At 46.0% G+C, this 26,951-nt stretch overlaps 1 protein-coding gene across 1 annotated transcript in view; it reads right to left on the bottom strand.

Moving 5' to 3' along the window:
• The window catches only part of ARHGAP39 (Rho GTPase activating protein 39), a 106,318-nt gene that overhangs the window by 7,386 nt on the left and 71,981 nt on the right, over positions 1-26,951 (bottom strand). The window contains exons 3-6 of the mRNA XM_053999463.1: positions 22,106-22,186; positions 11,645-13,046; positions 6,555-7,116; positions 3,219-3,311 (exon numbers count right to left, since the gene is read on the bottom strand). Of these exons, the coding sequence (XP_053855438.1) occupies positions 3,219-3,311; positions 6,555-7,116; positions 11,645-13,046; positions 22,106-22,186 (2,138 nt within the window). The remainder of the gene's footprint in view (positions 1-3,218; positions 3,312-6,554; positions 7,117-11,644; positions 13,047-22,105; positions 22,187-26,951) is intronic.

Here is a 26,951-nt window from a genome sequence, read left to right as displayed (position 1 = left end):
TTATGAATAATATTGTATGTATTAATAATTAATACATTAATTATATAATAATTAGACATAATAATGTAATAATGTAAAGTATAATATTAAGGACAAAATTCTATATATTATGTATTAATTGTTATTAATAACTCTCAATAATGAATACAATTATAACTATTATAATTATTGCTAATTAATATAAATACTTATTTCAATAATTTAAATTAATTATAGTAAGTTTAATTATTGTATTACATAGAAATACATCACTGTGTATACTCTGTATATTAAATATATTATACTCTATATAATAAATAATAAGTGTTTATTAATTAACAAGAAAATTATTGTTTAAGATGAGAATTATTATTTAATAAGAAAATATTGTGTATAATACTATATTTATTAAAATATATGTTATTTATTACTATGTCTATATAATGATAATTTAAGTTATATATATATAAAGTAATGATAAATAAAGGAAATATATATAATTTATAAGTAGGTATATCTAATTAGAATTAATATATAATACAAATGCATATATATAATACATAATATATAACACATAGCATATAGTATATAATATATAATATATAATATAATTATAATTTATATAATAGATAATGTATTATATAATATATATATATGCTGATTTTATAATATTATATAATTACAATATTGTGTAATGATATAATTACATAATGCTACATAATGTTTAATAATCTATCATATATAATGAGTTGCCTTATATGTTATTATGTTATATATACTAATAAAACCAATATTTATAATTAAAATAAGAATATCATGATTGCATTATTTATTAATATTGTTATTTGTTTTTGCTATTAGTATTACTACTAACTCCATATTATGAATTATTAGTTATTTAATAGTGATGCTGATATAAAATTAATACTTGTATTAATACTAATATGAATACTGATAATGAGTGCATTATTTAATTATATTAATATTTTTATTAATATTAATACTAACATCTATATTACAAGTTGTTGTTAGCATAACCCTAATACTACAATTAATGCTTATAGTACTACTAATATTAATAATAATATTATTACTACATAATTCGCACCAACTCTCACCCCTATTAATTACCCCAATTAATAGAATACTATTAATACTAATACTAACACTGCTACCAATAGCAATGCTACTGTTAATCTTAATAATAACACTAATTATATTAATACTTCTACTACTACTACAATTACATAAATTACACCAACTGTATCGCACCCCATTAATTACCCCAATTAATATTAATACTAATACCAATAGTAATATTAATACTAACACAAATTATATTCATACTACTAATAATACTATTATTACATAAATTACACCAACTGTATCGCACCCCATTAATTACCCCAATTAATATATTAATGTTAATACTGACACTAATAATACTATCACTTCCAATCCTAATAAATACTGTCACTAATTATATTAATACAACAACTACTACTAAGATTATTGCATAAATTACACCCACTCTATCTCACCCCTATTAATTACCCCAATTAATGGAATAATAACTAATACTAATACCAATACTAAGAATACCAATGCTAGTATTAATACCAACACTAATATCACCAATATGAATAATATAAGGATTAATATTATTAATTCATAAATTACACCAGCACTATCTCAACCCTATTAATTACCCCAATTAATATAATATTAATACTGATACTAATAGTGTTGCCAATACTAATACCAATACTAATACTAATTATATTAATGCTACTAATATTGCTATGTAAATTACACCAGCTCTATCTCACCCCTATTAATTACCCCAATTAATAGAATAATACTAACACTAATTTTATTAATGCTAGTAATACTACTACGTAAATTACACCAGCTCTATCTCACCCCTATTAATTACCCCAATTAATAGAATAATACTAACACTAACACGAACACTAACATTAATTATATTAGTAGTACTACTACTACTACATAAATTACACCAGCTTTATCTGACCCCTATTAATTTCCCCAATTAATAGAATGCTATTTATACTAATAGTGCTGCCAATAGCAATAGTAAGAGTAATATTAATACTAACACTAATGAAATTAATGCTAGCAATACTGCTATATAAATTATACCAGCTCTCACCCCTGTTAATTATCCCAATTAATAGAATAATACTAATACTAGTACTAACACTAATACTAACACTAATTATATTAATACTACTAATGCTACTATATAAATTACACCAGCTTTATCTGATCCCTATTAATTACCCCAATTAATAGAATACTATTTATACTAATAGTGCTGCCAATACCAGTACCAATACTAATACTAATATTAATATTAATACTAACACGAGTTATATTAATGCTAGTAATACTGCTACGTAAATTACACCAGCTCTATTTCACTCCTATTAATTACCGCAATTAATAGAATAATACTAACATTAATTTTATTAGTACTACTACTACGACATAAGTTACACCAGCTTCATCTGACCCCTATTAATTACCCCAATTAATAGAATAATACTAACACTAACATTAATTTTATTAGTACTATTACTACAACATAAGTTACACCAGCTTCATCTGACCCCTATTAATTACCCCAATTAATAGAATACTATTTATACTAATAGTGCTGCCAATACCAATACCAATACCAATACCAATACCAATACTAATATTAACACTAATTATATTAATGCTAGTAATACTACTACGTAAATTACACCACCTCTATCTCACTCCTATTAATTACCCCAATTAATAGAATAACATTAATACTAATAGTGCTACTAATAGTGCTACTAATAGTGCTACTAATAGTGCTACTAATACCAATATTAATATTAATTAATATTAGTATTAACACTAATTATATTAATATTACTACTACTACTAGTACTACATGAATGACGCCATCTCTATCTCACCCCTATTAATGACCCCAATTAATAGAGTAATATTAATACTAATAGTGCTACTAATAGTGCTACTTATAGTGCTACTAATACCAATATTAATATTAATTAATATTAATATTAACACTAATTATATTAATATTACTAATACTACTACTACAACATGAATGAGGCCATCTCTATCTCACCCCTATTAATGACCCCAATTAATTAATGAAGCCCCATCCCTCTGGCCCCTGTCCCTCTGCCCTCCCTGGGGAATTCCGGGCTCCCTACCCGGGATCTCCTCGCTCTGGGGCTTTGGTTTCTTTCGCAATTTGGGTTTCTTCTGATTGGTCCTTGCCAGGAGGTGCCGGAGGTGCCGCGAGACTGGGGAAAAGCACCGGGAATTCCCGCGGGAAACGACAGCGGGGGCGGGAGAACAACGGGAATGGGCGTGGGATTGAAATGAAATGGAAATGAAAACAAGAAATTAAAATCGAAATTAAAATCGAAATTAAAATCGAAATTGAAATTAAAATCAAAATTAAAATTAAAATTATTTTTTAATATTTAAATTAAAATTAAGACTTAAAAAAATTAAATTAAAATAAAAAATTGAATTAAATTTGAAAATACAATTGAAATGAAAATAGAAATAATTTAAATATAAATATAAATAAATTGAAACTGAAATTAAAATTTGAAACGAAATGGAAAGGAAAAAAATGAATTAAAATAGAAATTAAAATTGAAATTAAATTTAGAATCGAAAATTGAATATGAAATTAAAATTAAAATGTAAAAAAGGAAATGAAATTTGTAATTACAATTGAAATTGAAATAGAAATAAATTAAATTGAAACTGAAATTAAAATTTGAAACAAAATGGAAAGGGAAAAAGAAATTAAAATCGAAATGAAAATGGAAATTAAATTCAGAATTGAAAATTTAAATTGGAATTAAAATTAAAATGTAAAATGGAAATGAAATTTGTTATTACAATTAAAATTAAAATAGAAAAAAATTAAATAGGAATGGAAATTAAAAAAATGAATTGAAACTGAAATTAAAATTTGAAACTAAATGGAAATTGAGATGGAAATTGAGATGGAAATCTAAAAATTGAATTTGAAATTAAAATTGAAATTTGAAACTAAATGCAAATTGAAATAAAAAATAAAAATAGAAAATTGGAATTACAATTTAAATGGGAGTTGACACTAAAATAAAAATTGATGCAAAATTAAAAATTAAAAACTGAAATGTATTGGAAAGAAAACAAAACTTGAAATGAAACAAAAAAATTTTAAATTAAAATTTGAAATTAAATTCAAATTAAAACTGAAAAAATGAAATTACTATAAAATTGTAATAAAACGAAATTAAAAAACTGAAATGAAAAGAAGAATTAAATTAATGAAAATTAATAATTGAACTTTAAACTGAAATTAAAACATTGAAATGAGATTAAAATTGAAATTAAAAAACAAAATTAAATTAAAGGAGAAATTCAAGGGAAAATTGAAATGAAAAAGAAATTTAAATTAAAGCTGAGATTAAAATTAAAAATAGAAATAAAAGGAAAAACTGAAAGGAAAATGAAAAAATAAAATGGAAATGAAAATAAAACACTGAAATGAAGTGAAAATGGGAATGGAAATAAAAATTAAAAAATAAAGTTCAATAAAAATGCAAAATTAAAATAAAATGAAAACATAAAATTAAAATAATTAAAAATAAAATCAAACAAAAATAAGTAAGCAACGATTTAAAAAGTAAAAAAAAAGTTTTAAAATGTAATGGAATAGAAATAAAAAATGAAAATAAAAATAAAATGGGTATTAAAGCAATTATTACAGAAAATAAAGATGAAAATAAAAATTATAAAGGAAATCAATTAAAATGGAAAATAAAGTAAGAAAATGAAAATAAAAGAAAGTAAGAAAATGAAAAATAAATAAGATAGAAATTAAAATACAGATTAAGAACAGAAAAATTAATAAGAAATTTAATGAAAAAAAGAAGAAATAGAGAAAATAAAAATTAAAACAAAAATTAGATTTAAAACCGAAAATAAAAGGAAGAAAATAAAAATAAAGTGGAAATAAAAACCCGATTAAAATGGCAATGAAAATGCAAATTTAAGCAAATGAGATGGAATCGAAAACGCAAATTCAAACAAATCAATATCGACAACGAAACCAATCAACACAAAGACAACGAAATCCCTGGAAAAACCACGGAAAACTCAGAACGAGGGTGGAATTCGGGAATTCCCAGGGAAGGGCTCTGATTGGCTGGGGGGGGGGGGGGGGGGAGTTGGGGGCGGAGCCTCTCCTTTTGGCAGGAAATGACTTTGACACCTCTGGTGGGACCAACTCAAGCCATCCCGACATTCCCGGGAATTCCCATTGGGAACGCTCTGGCGTGGGATCATCTCCACCTTCCGTGGCCACCTGGGGTGGGATCATCTCCTTGTGTCTCCACCATGTCCCTGCTGGTGTCCTCCAGGAGTTGAAGGACACCTCGGAAGCCCGGGAGAAATTTGGGATCCAAAATCCCAAATCCTCCTGGATTCTCCATCCCACCTCATCCCCGACCCACTGGGAGGTGGCGTCAACTCACGGGGACGTCCAGATTATGACGGATTTGGGACAACCGATCCCAAGGCTGGAGAGGATCTCCTAAAATTCCCAAATTTCCCAAATTTCCGTCTCCTTCTGTGGCCATGACCAAAAACCTCAGGAGATGGGAATCTTCTGGGTTCCATCTCAACATTGGGGATTTTTTGGGATCCAAAGCTACTCGAGAAGAAACACCTGGAGGTGGGAATGATGGAAACCATGGAATCACGGAATTTTGGATCCGAAGCTACTAGAGATGAAACACCTGGAGGTGGGAATGATGGTGAAACCATGGAATTGTGGAATGGTTTGGGTTGGAAGGAACCTCTGAAGGTTGGGTTGGAAGGAACTTCAGGAGATGGGAGAAGTTCCAGGAGTGGAGGTGATGCTGATCCCACAAAAGCGTCAAAGCTCATTTCCTCTTGGATTTCCTGTTGGATTTCTGGGAAGGAGAAGGGTGGGAAAGGTCCCACAGCACCGGGTGCACCTCCAGGAGGTGTTTTGGATGAGTTCCTCATCCATGAGGAGATCAGCCAACAGGAAAGGAACCAAGTCAACGGGTTGGGACATGGAATCAAGGAATGGTTTGGGCTGGAAGGGACCTCTGAAGGTTGGGTTGGAAGGAACTTGAGGGGATGGGAGAAGTTCCAGGAGCAGAGGTGAGGATGATCCCACAGCAAAGGTGTCAAAGCTCAGTTCCTGTTGGATTTCCGGGAAGGAGAAGGGTGGGAAAGGTCCCACAGCACCGGGTGCACCTCCAGGAGATGTTTTGGATGAGTTCCTCATCCGCCTTTCCACAAGGGGACTCAGCCAAGGGGAAAGGAACCAAATCAATGGGTTGGGACATGGAATCATGGAATGGTTTGGGCTGGAAGGGACCACAAAGACCATCCAGGGACACCTTCCACTATCCCAGGTTGCTCCAATCCCCATCCAACCCAGCCTGGAACACTTCCAGGGATCGAAGACCACCACAGAAGCCACCGGGCCGCGGTTCCTCACTTACCTTTGGTGTCATTCACCGGATCCATGTGCCGGTAAATGTATCCTTCAAGGTAGGAATGGAATTTGGGAGTGGGTGGGAAAAAGGCCAAACAAATGGCCATGAGCTCCCAGCCGCGGGCCAGGCTCTCGTAACGGAAGTTCTCGGTGGTCTGCCGGCACAGCTGGATGTAGAGCTCGTCTCGCAGCCCCTGCATGCTCCAACCTTTGGTGGCAATCTCCAAGGCCACGTTGAGCTGGTCCGTCTTGGCCCGCCGGTCGCCCATGTACATCTGGATGAGCTTGAAGATCTCGCACGCCTCCTTCTTGACGTTGCGGTCGTTGGTCATGATCATGGGTTTCTTGATGGATTCGCTGCTCCAGGCCAGCATGTTGGCGATGGAGACCTTGCGCCGGAAGAGCCCTTGGGTGTGCTTGTTGAAGTGCTTGGAGGCCCAGTTCTCAATGTCCGTCTCCGAGGAGGGCTTGCGCAGGTTGAAGGTGGGGAAGACGCAGCTGGCGCTCGGCATCATGTTCCGCGTCTGCCGGCTGCTCTCGAACTGCGCGCAGGCGCCGAGGTCCTCGGACTGGGGGACAACAGGCGGGACAGGTCAGCAGTGCTGGTGGGGTGGGAGTGCCGATGGAACGATCGATCGATCGATCAATCGAGCAACAGATCAAAAAACCGACCAGCCAATAAACCAATGAACCAACCAACCGATGGCTCATTCAATCAACCAACCAACCACTGGCTCAGTCAATGAACCAACCAACAGCTCAATCAATCAACCAATCAACCAATGGCTCAATCAATGAACCAACCAACCAATGGCTCAATCAATGAACCAACCAACCAATGGCTCAATCAGCCAACCAACCAACCAATGGCTCAATCAGCCAACCAACTGATCAATCAATCAACAAACCAATCAACGAACAAACCAACCAATGAAAAAACCACTAAACCAATCAGTCAAGCAATCAAGAGATCAATCAATGAACCAATCAACCAACAAATCAACCAACCAGTCAACCAAGCAACCAACCAATGAATCAACCAACAAACCTACTGATTAATCAATCAATCAAGCAAGCAAGCAATCCATCAACCAACAGATCAAAAAACTTACCAAGCAACCAATAAACCAATCAACAAACTGATCAATCAACAAACTCATCAATGAAACAACCAGTAAACCAACCAATCAACCAACCAACAAACGGATCAGGCAACCAAGCAATCAACCAATGAATCAATCAGTCAACCAATGAACCAGCCAAGAAATCAAGAGACCAACAAACCAATCAATAAGGCAATTGATGAAGAAACCAATGGATCAATCAACCAAGCAACCAACCAACAAACTGATCAATCAACCAAGCAACGAACCAACCAAGCAACCAACTAATCATCCAACCAATAAATCTACCAACAAACTGATCATTCAACCTAGCGACCAAGCAACAAACCAATGAGCCAACCACCCACTCCATTAATCAATCAATCAAGAAACCAATCAATCATCCAACAAATCAATCAATCAACCAACTGAGCAGTGGAGAAACCAACAGACCAACCAACCAACCAATGCATGAATGATTGAACCAACCAACCAATGAATTGATCCACCAAACCAATCAATCAATCAACTAACCAACAAACCAACTGACCAGCCAACAAACATGAACCAACCAACCAACCAGACAAAAAAAAAATCAATCAATCAATCAATCAATCAACCAACCAACCAATAAATTAGCCAACAAGCCAATCAATCAACCAACTGACCAGTGGAGAAACCAACAGACAAATCAACCAACCAACCATCTAATGAATTGATCCAACAAACCAATCAATCAGCCAGTCAGCCAACAAATCGATCAGTCAATCAACCCAACCAACCAACCGTTGCAGCATTCAGAGGTCTTCCCATAAGGCTCGTCCTCTCCAAGGAGCTTCTCCTCAATCCCATCATGGCCAGGTGGAGCTGACCCAGTGCCAGCAGCCAAGGTGGGCTGTGGCACCGATTGGCATCAGGAGGGAGGGGACTGGTGGGGACAAGTGACAGGCTGGGCTCTCTTCACACTTGGTCAGTGGAGTCGTGGACAGAAGAAGTTGGTGGCAACGTGGGGGAAGCAAAGGCCAAGTGGTTTTGGGTTCCACCTGTCCTTTGGGGACACATCCACCTTTAACAGCCCCCCAGGAAACCCACTCTACCCAAAATCACCTTCCAGGCTGGTTCTCCAGCAGCCACAGGAGGAGGCTGGTGACTCCTCCAAGCCATGAGCAACATGGATGGTCCTTCTGAACATCCTGAGGGACAGGAGATGCTCAGGGTTTAACTTTGACCTGCAGGACAGCCAGTTGGGAAGGACCCAGAGGACCCCTGTGGACCAGTGTCCTCCTCCTCCAGGAACCAGCACAGCTTGTGGATGTCACCCCAGGAGGTGGAGGGACACCCCAACAGCTGGTGACCAGCATGGAGGAGGTCAAGGGACAATTGGGATGGACAATTCTGTGGTCCTGCAGCCAGCCAAGGTGGCTTCATCATCTCTTCTGCAGCAGCCAGGCCGGCACCACGTGGCTTTGGGGTCCCTGGGGATGTGACCCATGGCAGGGAAGGACATGCCACACCATCCAGAGGTGACACCCGCTATCCCCACCTTGTGTGGACGAGCAGTATTGGTGGCCCTGAGCAGAGTCTGTGGGCAAGGTGACTCCAGTGCTGCCATGGACTTGGGGTGGGGCTTCAGATGAGGAACAGGAGAAAAGCAGAAGGTGGAAAGACCCAAGGGGTGGAAAATCCAGGAGGGGACAAGGAAGCCACCCAAAGAGCCACCAGAGCTGCTGTCAGATGACTGAGCTTCTGCTCCTTCAAACAAGTCAAGCTTCTTGTCTCTTCAGCAACTCTTCCAATGTCGAGATCTTTCCATCGACATCGCTCCACTCCCATCTTGACCACAGTGACGATGGATGGGACATGGGATGGGGACACAGGAGCTTCATCCCTCAAAGGGACCCAGCCCTGCTGTCCCTGTGGAGGCCACTTCACCCCAAAGGTCTTTCTGTGTCCTCCAGCCTGGTCAGCTGAAGGCCTGTGGCATTTCCTGGGTGGAAGGAGATGCAGGAGATGCTCGAAGGGCTCTCACTTGGCAGCTGCTGGGGACGTGGCTCTTCCAAAAACTGGTCCATGGGCTGGACCAGAGCCACCAAGAACACCCAGGGAGAAGGAAAGGACCACATTGGTTGAGGACAGCAACCTTCTCCAGCCAAGGAGAGCGTGGTCAGGCCAGGGAGTGGCACCAGAAGTGAAATGTGATGGATCCTCTGCTGCCAGAGCCAATAGGAAATTAACTTCAGCCCTAATTAGCTCTAATTAGCACCTAAATGAACTTGGGGCCTACAAGAAGGGAATAAACCATCAGGTGTCAACTGCAAATGGCCGTGACCTCATGCCTGTCCCATGGGGTGACCATGGTGTCACCTCAGGAATTTGGGAATCCTCAAGGGAGAAGGTCCTGGAGCCACATGGATGGGGCTGGGATGCACCTCAGTGTGGGGACACTCCACTGTGACAATCACAGCCATGACCATGGAAGGGGTTGGGTTGGAAGGGACCTTCAAGATCGTCCCGTTCCAATGGCCAGGGACACCTTCCACAATCCCAGGTTGCTCCAAGCTCTGTCCAGCCTGGCCTTGGACACTTCCAGGGATGGGGCAGCCACAGCTTCTCTGGGAAACTGGTGCCAGTGTCCCACCGCCTTGGTGTCCCTGAGGTCGAAGAGAACAGATGGGACCACCAGGACAGAAACCTCTGGGGAGTGGAGAAGATTCCCACCACGTCCCAAGCTCTGTGAAGAAGGTGTAGGATCACTAATGGTGGCAGCTTTTTCTCCTGGCATGAAGATCCAAAGCGGATCTGGAGCTCTCCAGTTTTGGGTTTGGACCTCCTCGTGCAGCACGGAGTCCTTGTGCTTCAGGAATCTTCTTCTGCTGCCTTTGGATGCAACGCTCCACCGATTTCACTGCACATTTCCGTGGACAAAAAAAGGAATTTTCCAGATGGTTTGCTGTTTCCCAGGTCCATGTCCAGGGTCTCCTTCCTGCTGACACCAAATTCCATCTTCCAGGAAGTTTTCCAGGTGGGGTTTATCCCCATGTGTGGCGTCATCACCTGTTTTTTTGGAAGCCCTGACAGCCTTTCCCTGGAGGAGAAGGGACTGATGGAGGACATCCAGCAGCTGATGGAGGAAATCCAAGAACCAGGGAAACACCTGATGGGCTGGAATCTGGGCAAATGGGATGCACCAGCTCCAGCAACTCCAGGTCAGAGCCTCAGGGTCTCCTCTGGAATGGGAGTTTGGGGCTGGAGGGATCTCCGGGGAAGGAACAGGCAGCCCACAACCCTGGGAAACAAATCCTGGAAAACTGGTGGCTCTTTCATCCCAAGGTTTTGAGGGACCACCTTGCCAAGGACCAGCTTTGAGGGACCACCTTGCTAAGGACCAACTTTGAGGGACCACCTTGCCAAGGACCAACATCTTTGAGGGACCACCTTGGTAAGGACCAACATCTTTGAGAGACCACCTTGGTAAGGACCAACATCTTTGAGGGACCACCTTGCCAAGGACCAACATCTTTGAGGGACCACCTTAGTAAGGACCAACATCTTTGAGAGACCAGCTTGCCAAGGACCAACATCTTTGAGGGACCACCTTGGTAAGGACCAACTCTAAAGGGCCACCTTGGCAAGGACCAACATCTTCGAGGGACCACCTTGCCAAGGACAAACTCTGAGGGACCACCTTGATGAGGACCAACATCCCTGAGGGACCACCTTGGCAAGGACCAACTTCCCTGAGGGATCAGCTAGGGATGGGCACTCAGGAACCTCCTGGGAGCTGCGTCGATCCAGGATCTGCCCCACACCGAGGCAGGAGAAGCCACGGCACAGAGCTGAGGCCACCATGGCATGGGGTTCCCCTGCCCAATCCTGGTGTGGGATCACCGCAGGGACCATCCCACTGGATCTACACTGGAGGAGAAGGACCTTCAACCAGGATTAGCCATGCGGTGAAGACCCCCAAGACCGAGAACCTTCCCAAGGGCGTTACCTGAGATGGATGCAGGTAGGGCTCGGGCGAGGCCAGGTTGGTCTGGACGGAGACGCTCTTCTCCAGCAGGATCTGGGGGAAGCCCAGCTTCTCGAAGGTGTTCCTCTTCCAGTGCTTGTTCTCCTGCTGCGCCAACGCCTCGTCCTCGCTGAAGGCTCGCACCACCGGGCCCGGCATGGGCAGCGGGAGGGCTCCGTCACTCTCGTAGCCCGAACCGTCCTTTTGGGAATCCCAGCTGCTCCGTTGCTTCATGTGGTAGTGGGCCTGCTGTGCTTCCCACGCCAGGCGCGCCTGCGCCAGGAACGGTTCCGGGAAGCCCCGCGCCGCCTCCGCCTCGGCCGCCTTGCTCTCCGTCCGGTTCATCGGCGACCTGTTGGGCCCCGGCGTGGCTCGTTCCTCACCCAGCTCGCCCAACACCTCCCGCTCCCCCGAGCCGTCCGTGGAGGAGGCGTTGGCGTCGTGGTTCACCGAAGGCTTCCGGCTTTTCCTCTTCCGGGTGGAGGGTGAGTAACCGGTGGAGGACAAGGTGTCCTGCTGGCTGGACCACGACATGGAGTCCTCGCCCTGGGCCACCTGGGCCCCGGTGGGGCCGGGGCAGAAGTCGGGTCCCTCCATGCTGCTGTAGTCGCCCGATTTGATGTCCAGGCGTTGGTCCCGCACCAGGCAGGGGCTGTGCTGCAGCGAGTAGGAGCCGCCGATGGGGTTGGGGGAATATTTGTGCCTCAAGCCCGTCTTCATCTTGGGGCTGGAGCCCGACTGCTCCACATAGACCAACTGCCGGACGTATTCCTTGCCGGCCGGGCTGTATTCCAGGCTCATGAAGCGGTCGGGACACTTCTGCTTGGTGAGCACCAACTGCTGGTAGGGCGAGTTGGAGCCTTGCTTGGGCGACTGAAGGAAAGGGTGAGGCTTCCGGATGGGCGATTTCTGCGGCGACCCGGCCTTGTAGCTCCCGCTGGCTTCGTACTGCATGTCCACGGGTGGCTCGTCATAGATGGGAGCCTGGTATTCCATGGGGGGCTCCTCGTAGAGCGGGGGCTCGTAGGCGTAGCGGGGCGACGAGGGCTGGGATTCGCTGGAATGTTTGCGGTGCTGGGCTTGGAGCGGCGAGCAGAAGGAATCGCCCCGGCCCAGCAGCGGCGAGCAGCTGCCCACGTGCTCGGCCCTCTTCAGGAAGGGCGACTGCTTCCTCTCCGGGAAGAAGACGGAGTTGTCGGCGTCCGAGGAGAAGGTTTGGAGGTTGGGCGACTGTTGGCCGCCCGAGGGCCGGCGGGAGCGGGAGCCCGGTTGGTTTTCCGGGGCGTAGCCGTTGCCTTGGTGGAGGAGGAAGCTGGGCTCCCGATCCGTCACCTTGATCAGCATCCGCTCCTTGGTGCCGGCGTTCCATCGGAGGGATGAGGTCCTGCGGGGAGAAACATCACGGGGGGGAGAGGGGTCAGAATGCCACCAAAATTTGGGATCGCTGGTCCCAAACCTCCCGAACCGCCTCAGAGCTTGGAGGATGGATATTCCCGTGAGATGGAGATGGGAGGGGTTGGATGGGGTTGGATATCGGACAAGGCATGGAGGGACAGGACAAAGGGAATGGTTTCCCACTTCCAGAGGGCAGGGTTGGATGGGATAATGGGAAGGAATTCTCGGCTGTGAGGGTGGAGGCTCTAGAGTGGAATTCTCAGAGAAGCTGTGGCTTCTCCATCCCTGGAATTGTCCAAGGCCAGGTTGGACAGGACTTGGAGCAACCCGGGATAGCGGAATGTGTCCCTGGCCTTGGGATTGGATATTGGGAAGAAATTATCCCGTGAGGAATTCTTCCCTGGCATGGTGGATTTTCATCTCCTCTCTCCCTGTTCCAAGCCCTTGGGACACTCAGGAGGAAGAGCAAAGATGGATTTTATGGAGCTGCCCGGCTCACAGGAGGGATCCGAGCTGGAATTCGCTGTTCCCAAGGCACAGGGAAGCACATCCTGTCACCAATCCCACGCTGGAACAGAAGATGCCGGAGGCACCGTCTGCTCTCCCAGTTCATCCCTCTCCAGTTCTCGTTTATTCCCAGCCATTTGTCCCTTCTGTCCCCCAGGGAAAGGTGGAGTGAGTTCAATCACTGCGTTTTGAGAGAAAAATTCCCACAAAAAGCCACAAATCCCTGCAGGAGGCTCCACAGTCTCTCCTTGTTTGTCCACGACTTTGTCCTCGCTCCAAGGGATTTGGGAACAATTTATTCCTTCCTTTTCCACCTTTGGAAGCGCCTTTGGAGCTCCTGGGGATTGGAGCCTCCTGCCAACTTCTTGCTGCCGAAAACCTGGATGAGTTTGGGTTCCTCCGCCTTGGTTTGATGGATCTCAACCCCTTATGGAGCCCTTCCAGACCCTCAAAATTCCACCCATGACCACAAAATCATGGATTCATGGAATGGTTTGGGTTGCAAGGGGCCTTAAAGCTCATCCAGTTCCTGCCATGGGCTGGGACAACTTCCACTATCCCAGGTTGCTCCAAGCCCCTTCCAACCTTGCTCTGCTCCTGAAAAATCTGCTTTTCCTGCTCAAACCATGCACAAAAATCTTGGATGGCTCCATGTTTCTTCTGGAAGAGGTGGAGGTCTTTAATCCTCATGAATAACCTGATTTTTATACACAAAAATCATGAGGAAAGAAAATAGAAGACCCACAGAGGATTCCCAGCGGAACTGGACTGGAATTCCCAGAGAAGCCGTGGCTGCCTCATCCCTGGAAGTGTCCAAGCCCAGGGCTTGGAGCAACCTGAGATGGTGGAAGTTGTCCCTGCCCATGGAAAAGGGTTGGAATGAGCTGATCCGGAAGTTCCGTGCAGAAATCCACGTTTCCACATTTTCGCCACCCCCACCCGAACTCAAATCCCTCCTAAATCCAGGTGTTTTCACTCAAACCAGGTGAAAACACCACTTAATTCCCAGATTTGCAGCTGGCATTAATATTCCAGCCCGCGGCATCTGGCAGCAGCGGATCCGAATAAAAATCCCCAGCGGAGCAGCGGCGCTTCCGTCAGATCACCTCGTCCGGGCCGAGCTTTCAATACCAAATATTAAATATTTGGAAGCAATATTCCTGAAAGCTCCATGGATTATGGCTAACCCCCCACCAAAACAAAACAAAACAAAACAAAACATGGAATAAATGGAATTTTCTGCTGGTAAAAGGAATCCCAAAAAGGCAATTTTTGGGCTGAAATCGCTGCCCACGAGCGGCGCGGCCGCTCCAGGAAATTCAAGGGATGCTGGCACGGGGCATCGGGCAGAAATTCCAAGTATTCCTGTTATTTCTGGCTTGGCACCGGCTTCTCCTCTCCCTGCTGTTTTCTCCACGTGGGGATGGTTTTTTTCTACTCCGTACATTTCCATGACAAAACCGCTTCCCAAATCCCTCCGCATCTCCTATCCAAGAAATGGATTTCTTTGGAAATTTGCGTGATTCCCGCATCATTTCCATGTGGTTTAGGGCAGGATTTTCCCATGGTCTCCTAAATTTCATTCCCTGCTCCAACGCCTCCTCCTCGATCTTCTTCCAACCTTTGGGAAGCCAGCCATGGAGGGGAGAGGAGAAACTTGGATCCCTCATCCAGGAATTCCTTTGCTTCCTGTTTTTTTTTTTTTTTCTGGAGAGACCCCACACCTGCAGGTAACCCCCCCCCCCCTCATTTACATATCATTATTCATTCCAGCAAGAGTTCCAACCATACACAGCTCAAAATTCCTTAAAACCCCATGAAAACAACCAAAATTACGGATTTTTCACATTCCTGATGCTTTTAACGGGGCTGAGGGGCAGCTCCACTCCATCAAGGTGGGATTGAGGGAATAAATCACAGCCGGCTTTAAGCAGAATTATTTTAAAATAATATTTCATTATTTTAAACCAAAATGATTTGTTTTTTGATGGAATGAGGCAGAGACCTGAGGTTTTAAAAAACAAGAATATTTCCAAAACCGACCCAAACCATGCATTTTTCCAAAATTTCTTCCTCTGCCTTGGTGTTGTTTAGACTTTGCAGGTGAAGATTAAAATTTAGAGCCGGGATTAAGTGGATTTTCCCCTCCCTGGGAAAAGGGGAAAAAACCCTGATTTGAATAATTCCAATATCGGAATGCAGCGGGATTCTCCGGGAAAAGCAAAAAATCCCTGGGTGCCCCCCACCATCCCGGCTCCTGGTGCTATCCCAAATTCCCAAAATCCCAAATTCCCACCGTGCCCTCGCTCTTCCTCACCTTCCTCCCCCGGCCGCGGGATTTGGGAGCATCTTCTCCCTCCGCCTTCCACCTGAGCTTAAAATTCCCTTTTCCAGGGCTAAACTGGGATGGGAATGAGGGAAGCAGCCCGGCCCCTCTTCCCTTCCAGCTGGGCACCGCCTGCTCCGAGCGCATCCCGCTGGGAGCTCCGGGGTCACGGATGAGCCGGCGGCAGAAAAAAACCCTCCCTGTGCCTGGCACGGTGCCCGGCGCCGCTCTGGCAGCACGAAAATCTCCGTGAAAAAAAAACAGGGAATGGTGAGCAGCGGAGCCTGAAGATGGCCAGGCTTCTACCTGGAATCTCCTGTGATCCATCCGAAATTTTCCAGCTGGGAAAACGTCCTGAGGACAGGAATCCAGCCTCTAAAATAGTGCAAAACCTCGTATTTTATGTTAATTTATAACTCAATTAAACTATATGATGAAACGCTGAAAACCTCCCTCCTTAAGGTTTCGCTGCTCTTCACCTGCAAGTAGTGCTGTTCCCAAAAATTGACAAGGAATTCTGTGGAATTCCGTATATATAAATATCCCAGGGCTTGGACTGGAATTTTAAACCCTGCATTTTAAAATTTTGAATTTTAAATTCCTGCCCAAGCCCTCAAGTCTCAGTTTTTGTGGGATTTGGGGTTCTCACAACCTCACCATGGCCTCTCCAACCCTTTCCCCACACTTCCAATCCCTCTTCCCATCTTTATGAGCCTGGAAGCGTCATTTCCTCCTTGGAGTTCATTTTTTTGGGAAGCCTTTTGATTGGTTGAAGCTGATTCTTAGCAAAACCGGAATGACCAAGGTGAAATTTGCGTAATTTGGGCAATAAAATGGATATTTGCAAAGAAGGTGAGCGCCAGGATTGAGTTTTCCCAGGATGATTTGACGGATACAACACAATCCATGGGATATCCAGGAAGGGGAAAATCCAGTTTGGTGTCTCTGTGGGAATTTTGGAGCGATGGGAATGTTGAAGCCCAAAGTCTGTTGACATCCAATCTTGGTTTGATGGATGTCCACGATCTCCTGAAGCTCCTCTGGACACAATTCCGTTCTCCAGCTAAAATATTCCCAAAGGATTATACCCATCAAAATACCATTAAAAAAAAAAAAATCCTATTATTTTTCCAAAATTCTCAGGGATTGTCCAATCCCTGTCTCCGGATGGCGCCATGGCATCACTTCTAGCTCCAAGCCCTCAACACCAAATCTCTCCGCGAAGCATCTCCGATGTTCTGCTGTGCCGGTGGCATCGTCGCTAATTAACATCCACGTAAGTTGATCAAGACCGGAGGGTGGTAATGACCCATCCCAATCCCTTGCCATCCCATTCCCACTGTTTTTTTCAGGAGAAGCAGGGCCTGGAGGATGAGTTTTTGCCATTTTCAGGCAGCTGTTGGGGTGGGATGTTCAGGTCGGGCCGTTGGAGGCCACGAATCCATAACCAAAGGATTTTATGGGATGTTGATGATGAGGAAAACACCAAAACGAACTCGGATGATTGCTCTTGATGAGTCCCTTGGCTGAAGATCAGGTTGACCTTGCTGAAGGTCACCCACCTTGTCCTCTTGGTTTGGGACATCATGATGGCCGGGGGGGTCCCCAGTGAGCTCCTCCGGGATCAATCCCATCAGGAACCCACCAGGAGGAAGCACAAGACCAACACAACTGAGCCGGGCACGGACGACACGGACGCCAAATTCCCGGGAGCCAGTCGGGGCTGCTCATCCCAATTAAAGCAATCCCCCAAAAATAGCTTCATTCCCGAAATCCAAATGTCACCGAAAACAAGAGGAGATCTTTCCAGATTGGGGAGGGAGGAGGGAATGCTGCGAAAGGAGCACAGAGGAGCCTTTATCGTTCTGAGGAATCAGCTGGGAAGAACAAAGAGACCAGAAGTGACATTTCCCGAAATAGCCGATCAATAGGGAATCTGTCCCGCTGGCTCCGGGAGCGCAACAAAGGGTTCCAAAAATGGTGATTTTTTTTTTTTTAGCTCTTGCCTATTCCGAGTGGATTTCACATTCCCCTGTGCCAAAGCCTTTCCTCCTCTTGGTGTCTCCAGCCTGAATCGTTCATCCCCGACGGGACACAGGGAATGGCTTCCCACTTCCAGAGGGCAGGGTTAGGGGGGATTTTGGGAAGGAATTCTTCCCTGTGAAGGGCTGGAATGGAATTCCCAGAAAAGCTGTGGCTGCTCCATCCTGGAAGTGTCCAAGGCCAGGTTGGATGAGGGTTGGGCAGAAAGCCCAGCCCAGGAGGTCCCACCACTCTGATACCACCAAGAGCAACCATCAACCCTCATCCCTTTTTTCCCAGAAGATGGGATTTTCATCTCATGACTCCCCAGGGGATCACTGGTGTCAGTTCTGCTCCTCTTCCTCACTTCCAAGGGAACCAGGGAATGGATTGACCACTAAAAATCAGGAACGGTCACATTTATTAACTCGTGGTTGGAACCGTGCTCAAAATCTGGCTTGGTGGTTCCTCACCTCCTTCCCAGGTTTCTCCAAAGCTCCTGCAAGTCTCCTCCTGAATTTTGGGCCTGGATTTACACAACTCTGCCGAATTACGGCCATTCCCTGAATCCACATGGCACTAGGACAACAAATCGGGATGGAGAAGGGCTGAACATGGCCAGGGCAGGACTTGGACACTGAACCATTTGGACACTGAACCTCCAACCATGGAGGATGAATCCAAAAATTCCTGTGGGAGCCAAGAGGTGAAAACAGACGGAAAATCACAAAATTTTGGCAAATTACGGCTGTCTCCCAAAACACAGGTGGCCCCACCACCATGACCTGCAGACCTAAACCCCTGCAGACACCAACCCACCTCCGAAACCACCTCAGGTGCCTCCACGTGAGGTTCTGTGGAGCTCCGAAAGGCGGTGCCAGGATTTCTGGGAGCCAACCCCGATTCTCTCCTTATTTCCCCAATTTCTTCGCTGTGAAGTGATTGCTGTTGACTGCAAGAAGACTGAAGACCTCTTCAAACATTCCTGGATGTGGAGGTCCAGGAGAAATGGAGGAAGACCAAGCCAAGGATCCTGTGCAGGTGAAGCAGCCACTATCTGCTCTCCTAAAACACCCACGGAAGAACCGGGATTCTCCCTGCTCATGGATTGGACATCCCAACTCTCTACAAAGAGCTGGAACACAACAGGGAACCTTCTCCTGCTCCAAAGCCTGGAATGACGGAGTCCCCGCAGCTTTGGAGCCATCCCTGCTGTCGGGAGGAGAAAAGGAGAAGAAGGTCCTTAATGTTGAAGGTTTTTGGTTTAAAGTCCAGCTTGAGCAGCCCTGGACCTTTCATCCATCGATTGGCCAATGCAACCATGGGATGAAGACAGAAATTTGGGATTTCTCCCACAAACAAGCGGATTTCCTGATGGGAATATTGATTGATTGATTGATTGATTGATTGATTGATTGATTTTGGATTAGCAAAGAGTTCAACTCCCTCAACGGGACGAGGACATGAAGCAGTTCTGGGGACCACAAATCCAGAGGGAATGAAGAGGGAAATGGTTAAGAGCAGGGAATTATGGGATTTGGGATTCCAGGGCTTCCTGACAAAAGCCTTCCAGGCAGACGGAGCACAACGTCGTTCTCTTAATGACACCCACTAATCCTCATTACTTAGGAAAAATCTCCCGTAGGAATTGTTGGCCGGGAGCTCCAAGGAAGCGGAAAAATCCTTCCCTGCTCCTGAGGATGTTGCTGCAGCTCCTGGGGTGATCCACAAGAGCTACACCTGGAGGTGGTGATGATTCCATGGGTGAGGATCCCCAGCTGAATCCCACAGGATTTCTCAGTCAAGATCCGGCTTCTCTCCACAAGCCACCTTGATCCCACACTTTGTCCCAACATCTGGGAGTTCTCCAGCTTCTCCTTTCCCGACCAGAGGGGATGGAGGAAGGCAGGAACCATGAGCTGGGTCTCACCATGCTTTCCCAGAGAAAGAGAACCATGGATGAGTTGTGGGACTCAATCCCGTGTCCCTCTGCCATTTTCCAGAGGAAAACCTCTGGAATTAATGCCAGACTCAAGGATAAGAGGGTTGGAAAAGACTGTTGGCTGGCAGACCTGATTTTTCCAGCTGATCCTGGAACCTCCAGGATCGATTCACAAATAGGGTTTGAAAGCGAGGGAGCTGTGGCAGCTCCAGTGGAAGCATTTTGGATCCATCATCCCATTCCATGATGGATCGATGAGGCTCTGGTTGGGTTCCGTCCAGCTCCAAATCCGTCATCTCCATGCTGGGACAACCAGAGACTTCCCAATCCCTGTCCAAAGGTCCTGGAGCACCACTGCACTTCCACCCCAGGAAGTGTCCCAGGCCAGGATGGACAGGGCTTGGAGCAACCTGGGATATTGGAAGGTGTCCCTGCCCTTGGAATGGTTTGGCTGGGATTGGACAATCTTTGAGGTCCCACCCAACCCATTCCATGATTCCATGATTAATTACCCCCCTCACAATTAATCCCATTAACAGGAATTCATCACGAGCTCCAATTCCTGCTCGTGGCACTCATGGGGTTAAACCAAAGGATGTCCACTCACAGCTAATTAAGCAAAGCTGCTAATTAGCTCCTTGGCTGGCGGCGGGCAGGGGGAAGGGCGGCCAGGGCTGCTCCGTGGGTTTTTATGGGATTGGGAAGACGGAGGCGTCTCCTGCGGCACGGCTGATGCCAACAGCTCATGAGTGCGGTGACACCCAAGCTTTTAATTGCCACCAGCCCAAATCCGCGTTGTCCCTGTCACCGACAAATCCCGCCGGATTGTGGCTTGGCTCCCGCTGCCAATCCCTCTTTCCCAACTGAACATCTCCACGCTTCCCAGTTCTCGCTCCTTCCCACCCTTCCTGGGAATTGCATCCGCCCAGCTCGCGGGTGGGATCAGGTTGTCCATGGATTCATGGACAGCGTTCAGCCGGCCAGGATAAAAACCCGATCCCAACGCCCTGCTGGTTTTCCCTCCTGGAAAGGTGGGAATTTTTTTCCCCTCTTTTCATGAAGTGGCAATTAATTCCGACGCTTCCCAGGAGGTCACTCGGCGGCAGTGAATTCCGGGGAAAAGTGGGATGGAATGTGATTTTTCACCCGCACGTGTCTTGGATCAGTACGGAGATCAGCTTGGAACGGCTGGAAAATGTGCCGGGAAAAGGGATGAGGAGCATCCCTTGGTGGCCTTCCCGGTCACCATTTCCAACTTGGAAAGCAAAAGAAGAGCTGGAGGTGCCTCCACTCGTCCCCAACTCCTGAAAAAATCTGGGAATTTGGGGTTTTATCAAAACCTGGAGCAACCAGGCGGGGAGTTACTCCATAAATCCCCAAAATCTGTTCCTATTCCCATCTTGGATTTTTGGGGTTTGACAAGGACCTGGTGGGGTCCAATGGTGACTTTTGGGGTTCAGTGAGGACTTGGGGGATTCAAGAAGGACTTGGGGGGGGGTTCAAGAAGGACTTTTGGGGGTTCTGTGAGGATTTTTGGAGCTCAAGAAGGACTTGGTGGGGTTCAGTGTTTGGGGTTCAGTGAGGATTTGGGGTTCAGGAAGGAATTTTGGGGCTCAATGAGGATTTTGGGGTTTCAGTGAGGATTTTGGGGGTTCAGTGAGGATTTGGGGTTCAGGAAGGAATTTTGGGGTTCAATGAGGATTTTGGGGGTTCAGTGAGGATTTGGGGTTCAGGAAGAACTTTTGGGGTTCAATAAGGATTTTGGGTTTCAGTGAGGATTTGGAGTTAAGAAGGAATTTTGGGGTTCAGTGAGGATTTGTGGTTCAAGAAGGAATTTTAGGGTTCAGTGAGGATTTGGGGTTTAAGAAGGAATTTTGGAGTTCAATGAGGATTTTGGGGGTTCAGTGAGGATTTTGGGGGTTCAGTGAGGATTTGGGGTTCAGGAAGGAATTTTAGGGTTCAGTGAGGATTTTGGGGGTTCAGTGAGGATTTGGGGGGTTCAATGAGAATTTTGGGTGTTCAATGAGGATTTGGGGTCCAAGATGGACTTGGTAGGATTCAAGAAGGATTTTAGGTGTTCAGTGAGGACTTTTTGAGTTCCTTGAGGACTTTTGGAGTTCCTCAAAGACCTGAAGGCAACACACGAAGGGCAGGGATGAGAAGGATTGAAAAATCCTTCGGGAATAAAACATCAGTGACGTTCACTTCCCCACCCATCCCAACCCCGATCCCGGAGGGAAATTCCGGCTACCTGTAGTGCAGGAGTTGTCCTTCCGTGCTGTAATCCCGATAAATGTCGTACTCCTTCTCGAACACTCCGGAAGGCGACGAACTGGAAAACAGGAACGGTGGACGAGGAGTTACCAACGGAGACATCAATGTCTCCTCTAGGATTCATGGAGATGAATCCCATCAGGATGGGATCCACCTGTCCTGGATCTGCTCCTGGGACCTGCTCGAGCTTGGAGTCATTGATTTTTTTTATTTTGAGTTGTTGGCCGGATGATGACCAAGCCACCCATGTCCTACCCTTCAAAGACCAAATTTTCCCTTAGAACATCTGAGAAGGTACCAAACATCTCCCGGCTTCATCGCACCCTTTCCGAGTGCCACTACCGCTCTTCAACAACCTCGGATGGTCAGAGCCAATGTGGGAAGAGGAAAATCCCCAAAAAAACCCATTTTTGCCACATTTTCATCAAAATCTGAGCATGCAGAGCTCTTGTTCCCAGAAGATGGAGAAGGTCACATCACCAACCCACTCCAAGAGACACCACACTTGGAAAAACATGGGGGGGGGGGGGGGGGGGGGAACCCCATCTGGAAGCGCGGGATGGAATTTCCAAACTGATTTTTGGACTTGGTGGGGTCAGGAATTAAAACTTGGAGTCCAAGAAGGATTTTGTGGGATTCGAGAAGGATCAAACCCACTCTTGCTCCATATTTTTGGCTCCACACTTTTCCAACAGCCGTGAATCCAGGCTGAGACCCTCCGACACTCCCAAAAAACAGGTATTGATCATTGTCTTTCCGATATTATCCAATCCTGCTGCAAATGAGCACAGGAAAAGGTTTATTTTTGCCTTAACAGCCCTTCCCAGTGGGAATGTGCTCAGATTCGGTCCCGTTTGGAAAACACAGAGCAAATATTTCTCCAGAAAATATCTGGAGAAATAACTTTATTCCAAAAAAAAAAACAAACCCACCCCTAAAATCCCCCCACGTTTCCTCGTTAAGACTCTCCCATTAATAAAATTCAGATCCGATGTTGGTTTCGGGAGGAAAAAAAGAGGGAAAAGAAACAAATCTTCCTAATAGGATAAAGCTCCAGAATTTTAGTGGAGCAAGGAGGCAATAAAATTAAGCTTCTGTCAAAGCTAATTTTAATGGGATTTAGCCCTGGAATTACGGCTGTGTGGAATTGCTTAATCCCTTTTTCCTTGCCAGTGCGTGTGAATGGAATTCCTCCTCCTCCTCCTCCTCCTCCTCCTCCTCCTCCTCCTCCTCCTCCTCCTCCTCCTCCTCCTCCTCCTCCTCCTCCTCCTCCTCCTCCTCCTCCAGGATTCCTGAGACAAAGGCATCACCTCTGATCCCAGTGTTGTACCTAAATTCCATGGTGGAATTTAGATAGATCCTCAATTCCATGGCGGAATCCAGATGGATCCCCACAACCATGGTGGAATCCAGATGGATCCTCAAATCCATGGTGGAGTCCAGATGGATCCTCAAATCCATGGTGGAGTCCAGATGAATCCCCAAATCCATGGAGGAATCCAGATGGATCCCCACATCCATGGTGGAATCCAGATGGAGCCTCAATTCCATAGCATAATCCAGATGGATTCCCACATTCATGGCAGAATCCAGATGGATCCCCAAATCCATGGTGGAATCCAGATGGATTCCCACATCCATGGCAGAATCCAGATGGGTCCCCAAATCCATGACGGAATCCAGATGGATCCCTAAATTCATGGTGGAATCCAGATAGATCCCATCCCTGGAAGTGTCCAAGGCCAGGTTGGAGCAACCTGGGATAGGGGAAAGTGTCCCTGCCCAGGAACTGGATGAGCTTTAAGGTCCTTTCGAACCCAAACCATTCCGTGATTCCAGGAGAGTTCAGGAGCTGTTCAAGGTCCTTCCCTACGGATCTGCTTCCCATCATTCCACCCCCTCCCATCCCGTACAGCAGCATCCCTGGGGAAAGTCTGGTGGGAACTTTGGTTTTTCCATCTAAAAACTCCACTGGAATTCCCCGTGTGGGATGGACCAAGAGCTCCTCCCACTGCCGTCAGCAAGGTCCACACCGCTCCAGGACGGAATTCCCACTCCTCTGGATCCCAGGTTTCTGTTCCAGGTGCCAGGATCAAGCTCCACGTGCTCTTCCATCCTTTATTTTGGCTGAGCCCGAGAATGGGTGGCTTTTTCTTGGGAGTTTTTCAGAGTTGTTGCTTCCAAGATTTTCCCAATCCATCGGAGCCACGGCTTGGTTTCCATCCATCCTTTCTCCCACTGTTCCGTTTCCCATCAGCACTAATTATCCCCGTCCAAACGAACTCCAGGCCTCCTGCCATCCATCTCCGACGAGGTTTCTGCGCAGACGGAGCTGATGGATGAGCGAATCCGTCCCAGAGATTCCGACTGGGCGGGGCCGGGCAGGGAATCTCCACAGGGATCCGCGGGAGGATGGAGCCGTGGTTGCATATTCCCACCGGCGGCCGAGCCGGCCGCGTTCGCTTTTCCGGGATGAGCCGAGTTTTTGGTAATCATTAAAAACCACCTGCTGAAGTTCCAGCGTTAACGAGCAGCCTCTGGAATTGGCCGGAAAGCCTGGGGCAGGATTCCCAGTTGGTTCCTGGTTAATATTTAAACAACAGCTCTGCTGGATTCCGGCTATCCCGGCTTCCCGCGGGCAGGGATGCGACGGAGCGTGGCCCCTACCCTTGGCCAGCTGTTTTTCCAAGGTTTTTAAGCCAAATCCTTATGGATTTTGCTTGACTAACAGAGTCGTTGGATTAAAGGAGGAATTTTACTATGAGGGTGGTGAAACACGGGAGAATCTGTGGATGCTCCATCCCTGGAATATTGCAGGCCAGGTGGGATGGGGCTTGGAGCAACCTGGGATAGTGGAAGGTGGCCCTGCCCATGGAAGGGGGGTGGAACTGGATGGTTTTGAGGTCCCTTCCAAGACAAACAATTCCATGTTCAAGGTCCTGCAATCTCCACCTTGGCCCGGTTTGTGTCCTCAAGCCAGACACTCCCACCCAACCTGGCCTCGGCCAACCCGGAACAAGCGGGATAATCTGGAAAGCTCAACCCAAATGAATTCCCAAAGTGGGCATCAAGGGCTCCCACAAGCACGGGGCTACAGGCACTGGATCGCATCCCAGAAATCCCGATGGATAAAATCGCACCGAGCTGATCGCAGGAGGCAAAACCGGTTCCAACCAAAAACCCGACCGGTTTGGAAACCCGGCTTTGGTTTTGGAAAAGTGCCCTGAGGTCTCCCCAAAATCCTTCTCCATGCGAAACCAGCTCGGCTCCCTCATTTTCTCCTCACATATCCTGTGTGCTCCATCCCGGTGATTCCCCACTGGATTCTCCCAGGTTTTTCGGGTTTTGAATAACCCAGAGGTTGCCCAGTTGTGGTCAAACGAGGATTAAAACTTCGCTGGACCTTCTGAGGTGTTCCCAACTTCCCTTCCTCACCTGCCCTCGGGATAATGCTTCCCAGCATTCCTGAATCCTTGGGCGGCCACCGGTTTGTCCATCCCGTGGCTACACCCGGCCTTGCTGAGCTTCAGGAAGTTCTTCCCAACCTGTCCTTGATCCATAGAATCCCTCAGAGCTCCAGCCCTGCCCTCCAGCTTGTCTGCCCTGCCCTGCCCTGCCCTGCCTCCAGCCGGGGGCGGCTCCGCAGATAATTATTAATAAGGATGTCCAGATTATTGATAAGGATGTCCAGATTATTGATAAGGATCGTGAGAGGAGCCGGGATTGGCCTGGGAAGAGCCAAACAGTGGGAATGAACCCCAACCGTCACCCTCCGAGCCGGACAATCCGGTTTTTATCCATCAAATCGTGTTCCTGGCTGGATGAGGGATACATCCAAAACCTTTCTGGGACACTTTGAAGGTGGTTTTCCATAACTAAAGGTGATTTTCCATTAATAAGGGTGATTTTCCAATGAAAAAGCGTTTTTTCCAAAAATTAATCTGATTTTTCCACTAATAAAAGTGATTTTCCAGTAATCAAGATGGTTTTCCATTAATAAGTGTGATTTTGCAATAATTAAGGTGATTTTCCAATAATAAAGGTGATTTTCCATTAATAAATGTGATTTTCCAATGAAAAAGGTGATTTTCCACTAATAAAGGTGATTTTCCACGAACCAAGATGCTTTTACATCAATAAAATTAATTTTCCCTCAACAATTTTCCCTAAACCACGGCTTACAAAGCCTCCAGCATGGACCCGTATTTATCCTGGGAACCTCTGGCGCAGCAACAAAACCTAACGAATTTTTTTTAGCAAAAATCAATAAATCCAGCAGGTTTTTTTTTTTCCCCTGCCTAGAACAGGAAACGGCACCATTCCCCAGCTTTTGGAAAATCAGGGAAAGTGAGCGGCCTGAAATAGCTCGGCTCCATGGCAAAAGCCAGGAATAGAAATGAAATCCCGGCTCCAAATCCTCGGCTTTAATCGCCGCCCTTCATACTCTTAATTACGGCCCCCGCTTCCGATAAAACTTCAAAGATGGTTTTCTTTGGAATTATGCAACCGGAATTTTGGGGCCGGCCGCCGACGCAAGCACTCCGAGGAATTAGGCAAATATCCGCCTAATCCAGGGCCGCGTTTCGCAACGGGAAGCGGGGAATTCAAGGAAAGGATATTAAAAAGCTTCAGCCCCCGATTTCCACCCCGGCTCGGAGCAAGAAATGCCGGATATGAGTGTTTGTTTATTTTTGTTTTTGTTTTTTTTCTTTTCCTGGGAAATATTTGAGTATGGAATGAGGGAGTTCAATCTTGTTTGGGTTATGCCGGGAATGTGTTTTCCACTGGTTATCCCCAAATATTTCCTCGGATGATTCCATCCC

This window comes from Vidua macroura, chromosome 1 (assembly GCF_024509145.1).
Source record: "Vidua macroura isolate BioBank_ID:100142 chromosome 1, ASM2450914v1, whole genome shotgun sequence".
Classification (NCBI taxonomy): Eukaryota; Metazoa; Chordata; class Aves; order Passeriformes; family Viduidae; genus Vidua; species Vidua macroura.
The sequence above is the reverse complement of the archived record's forward strand: the minus strand, read 5'-3'. Positions and strand labels throughout refer to the sequence as shown.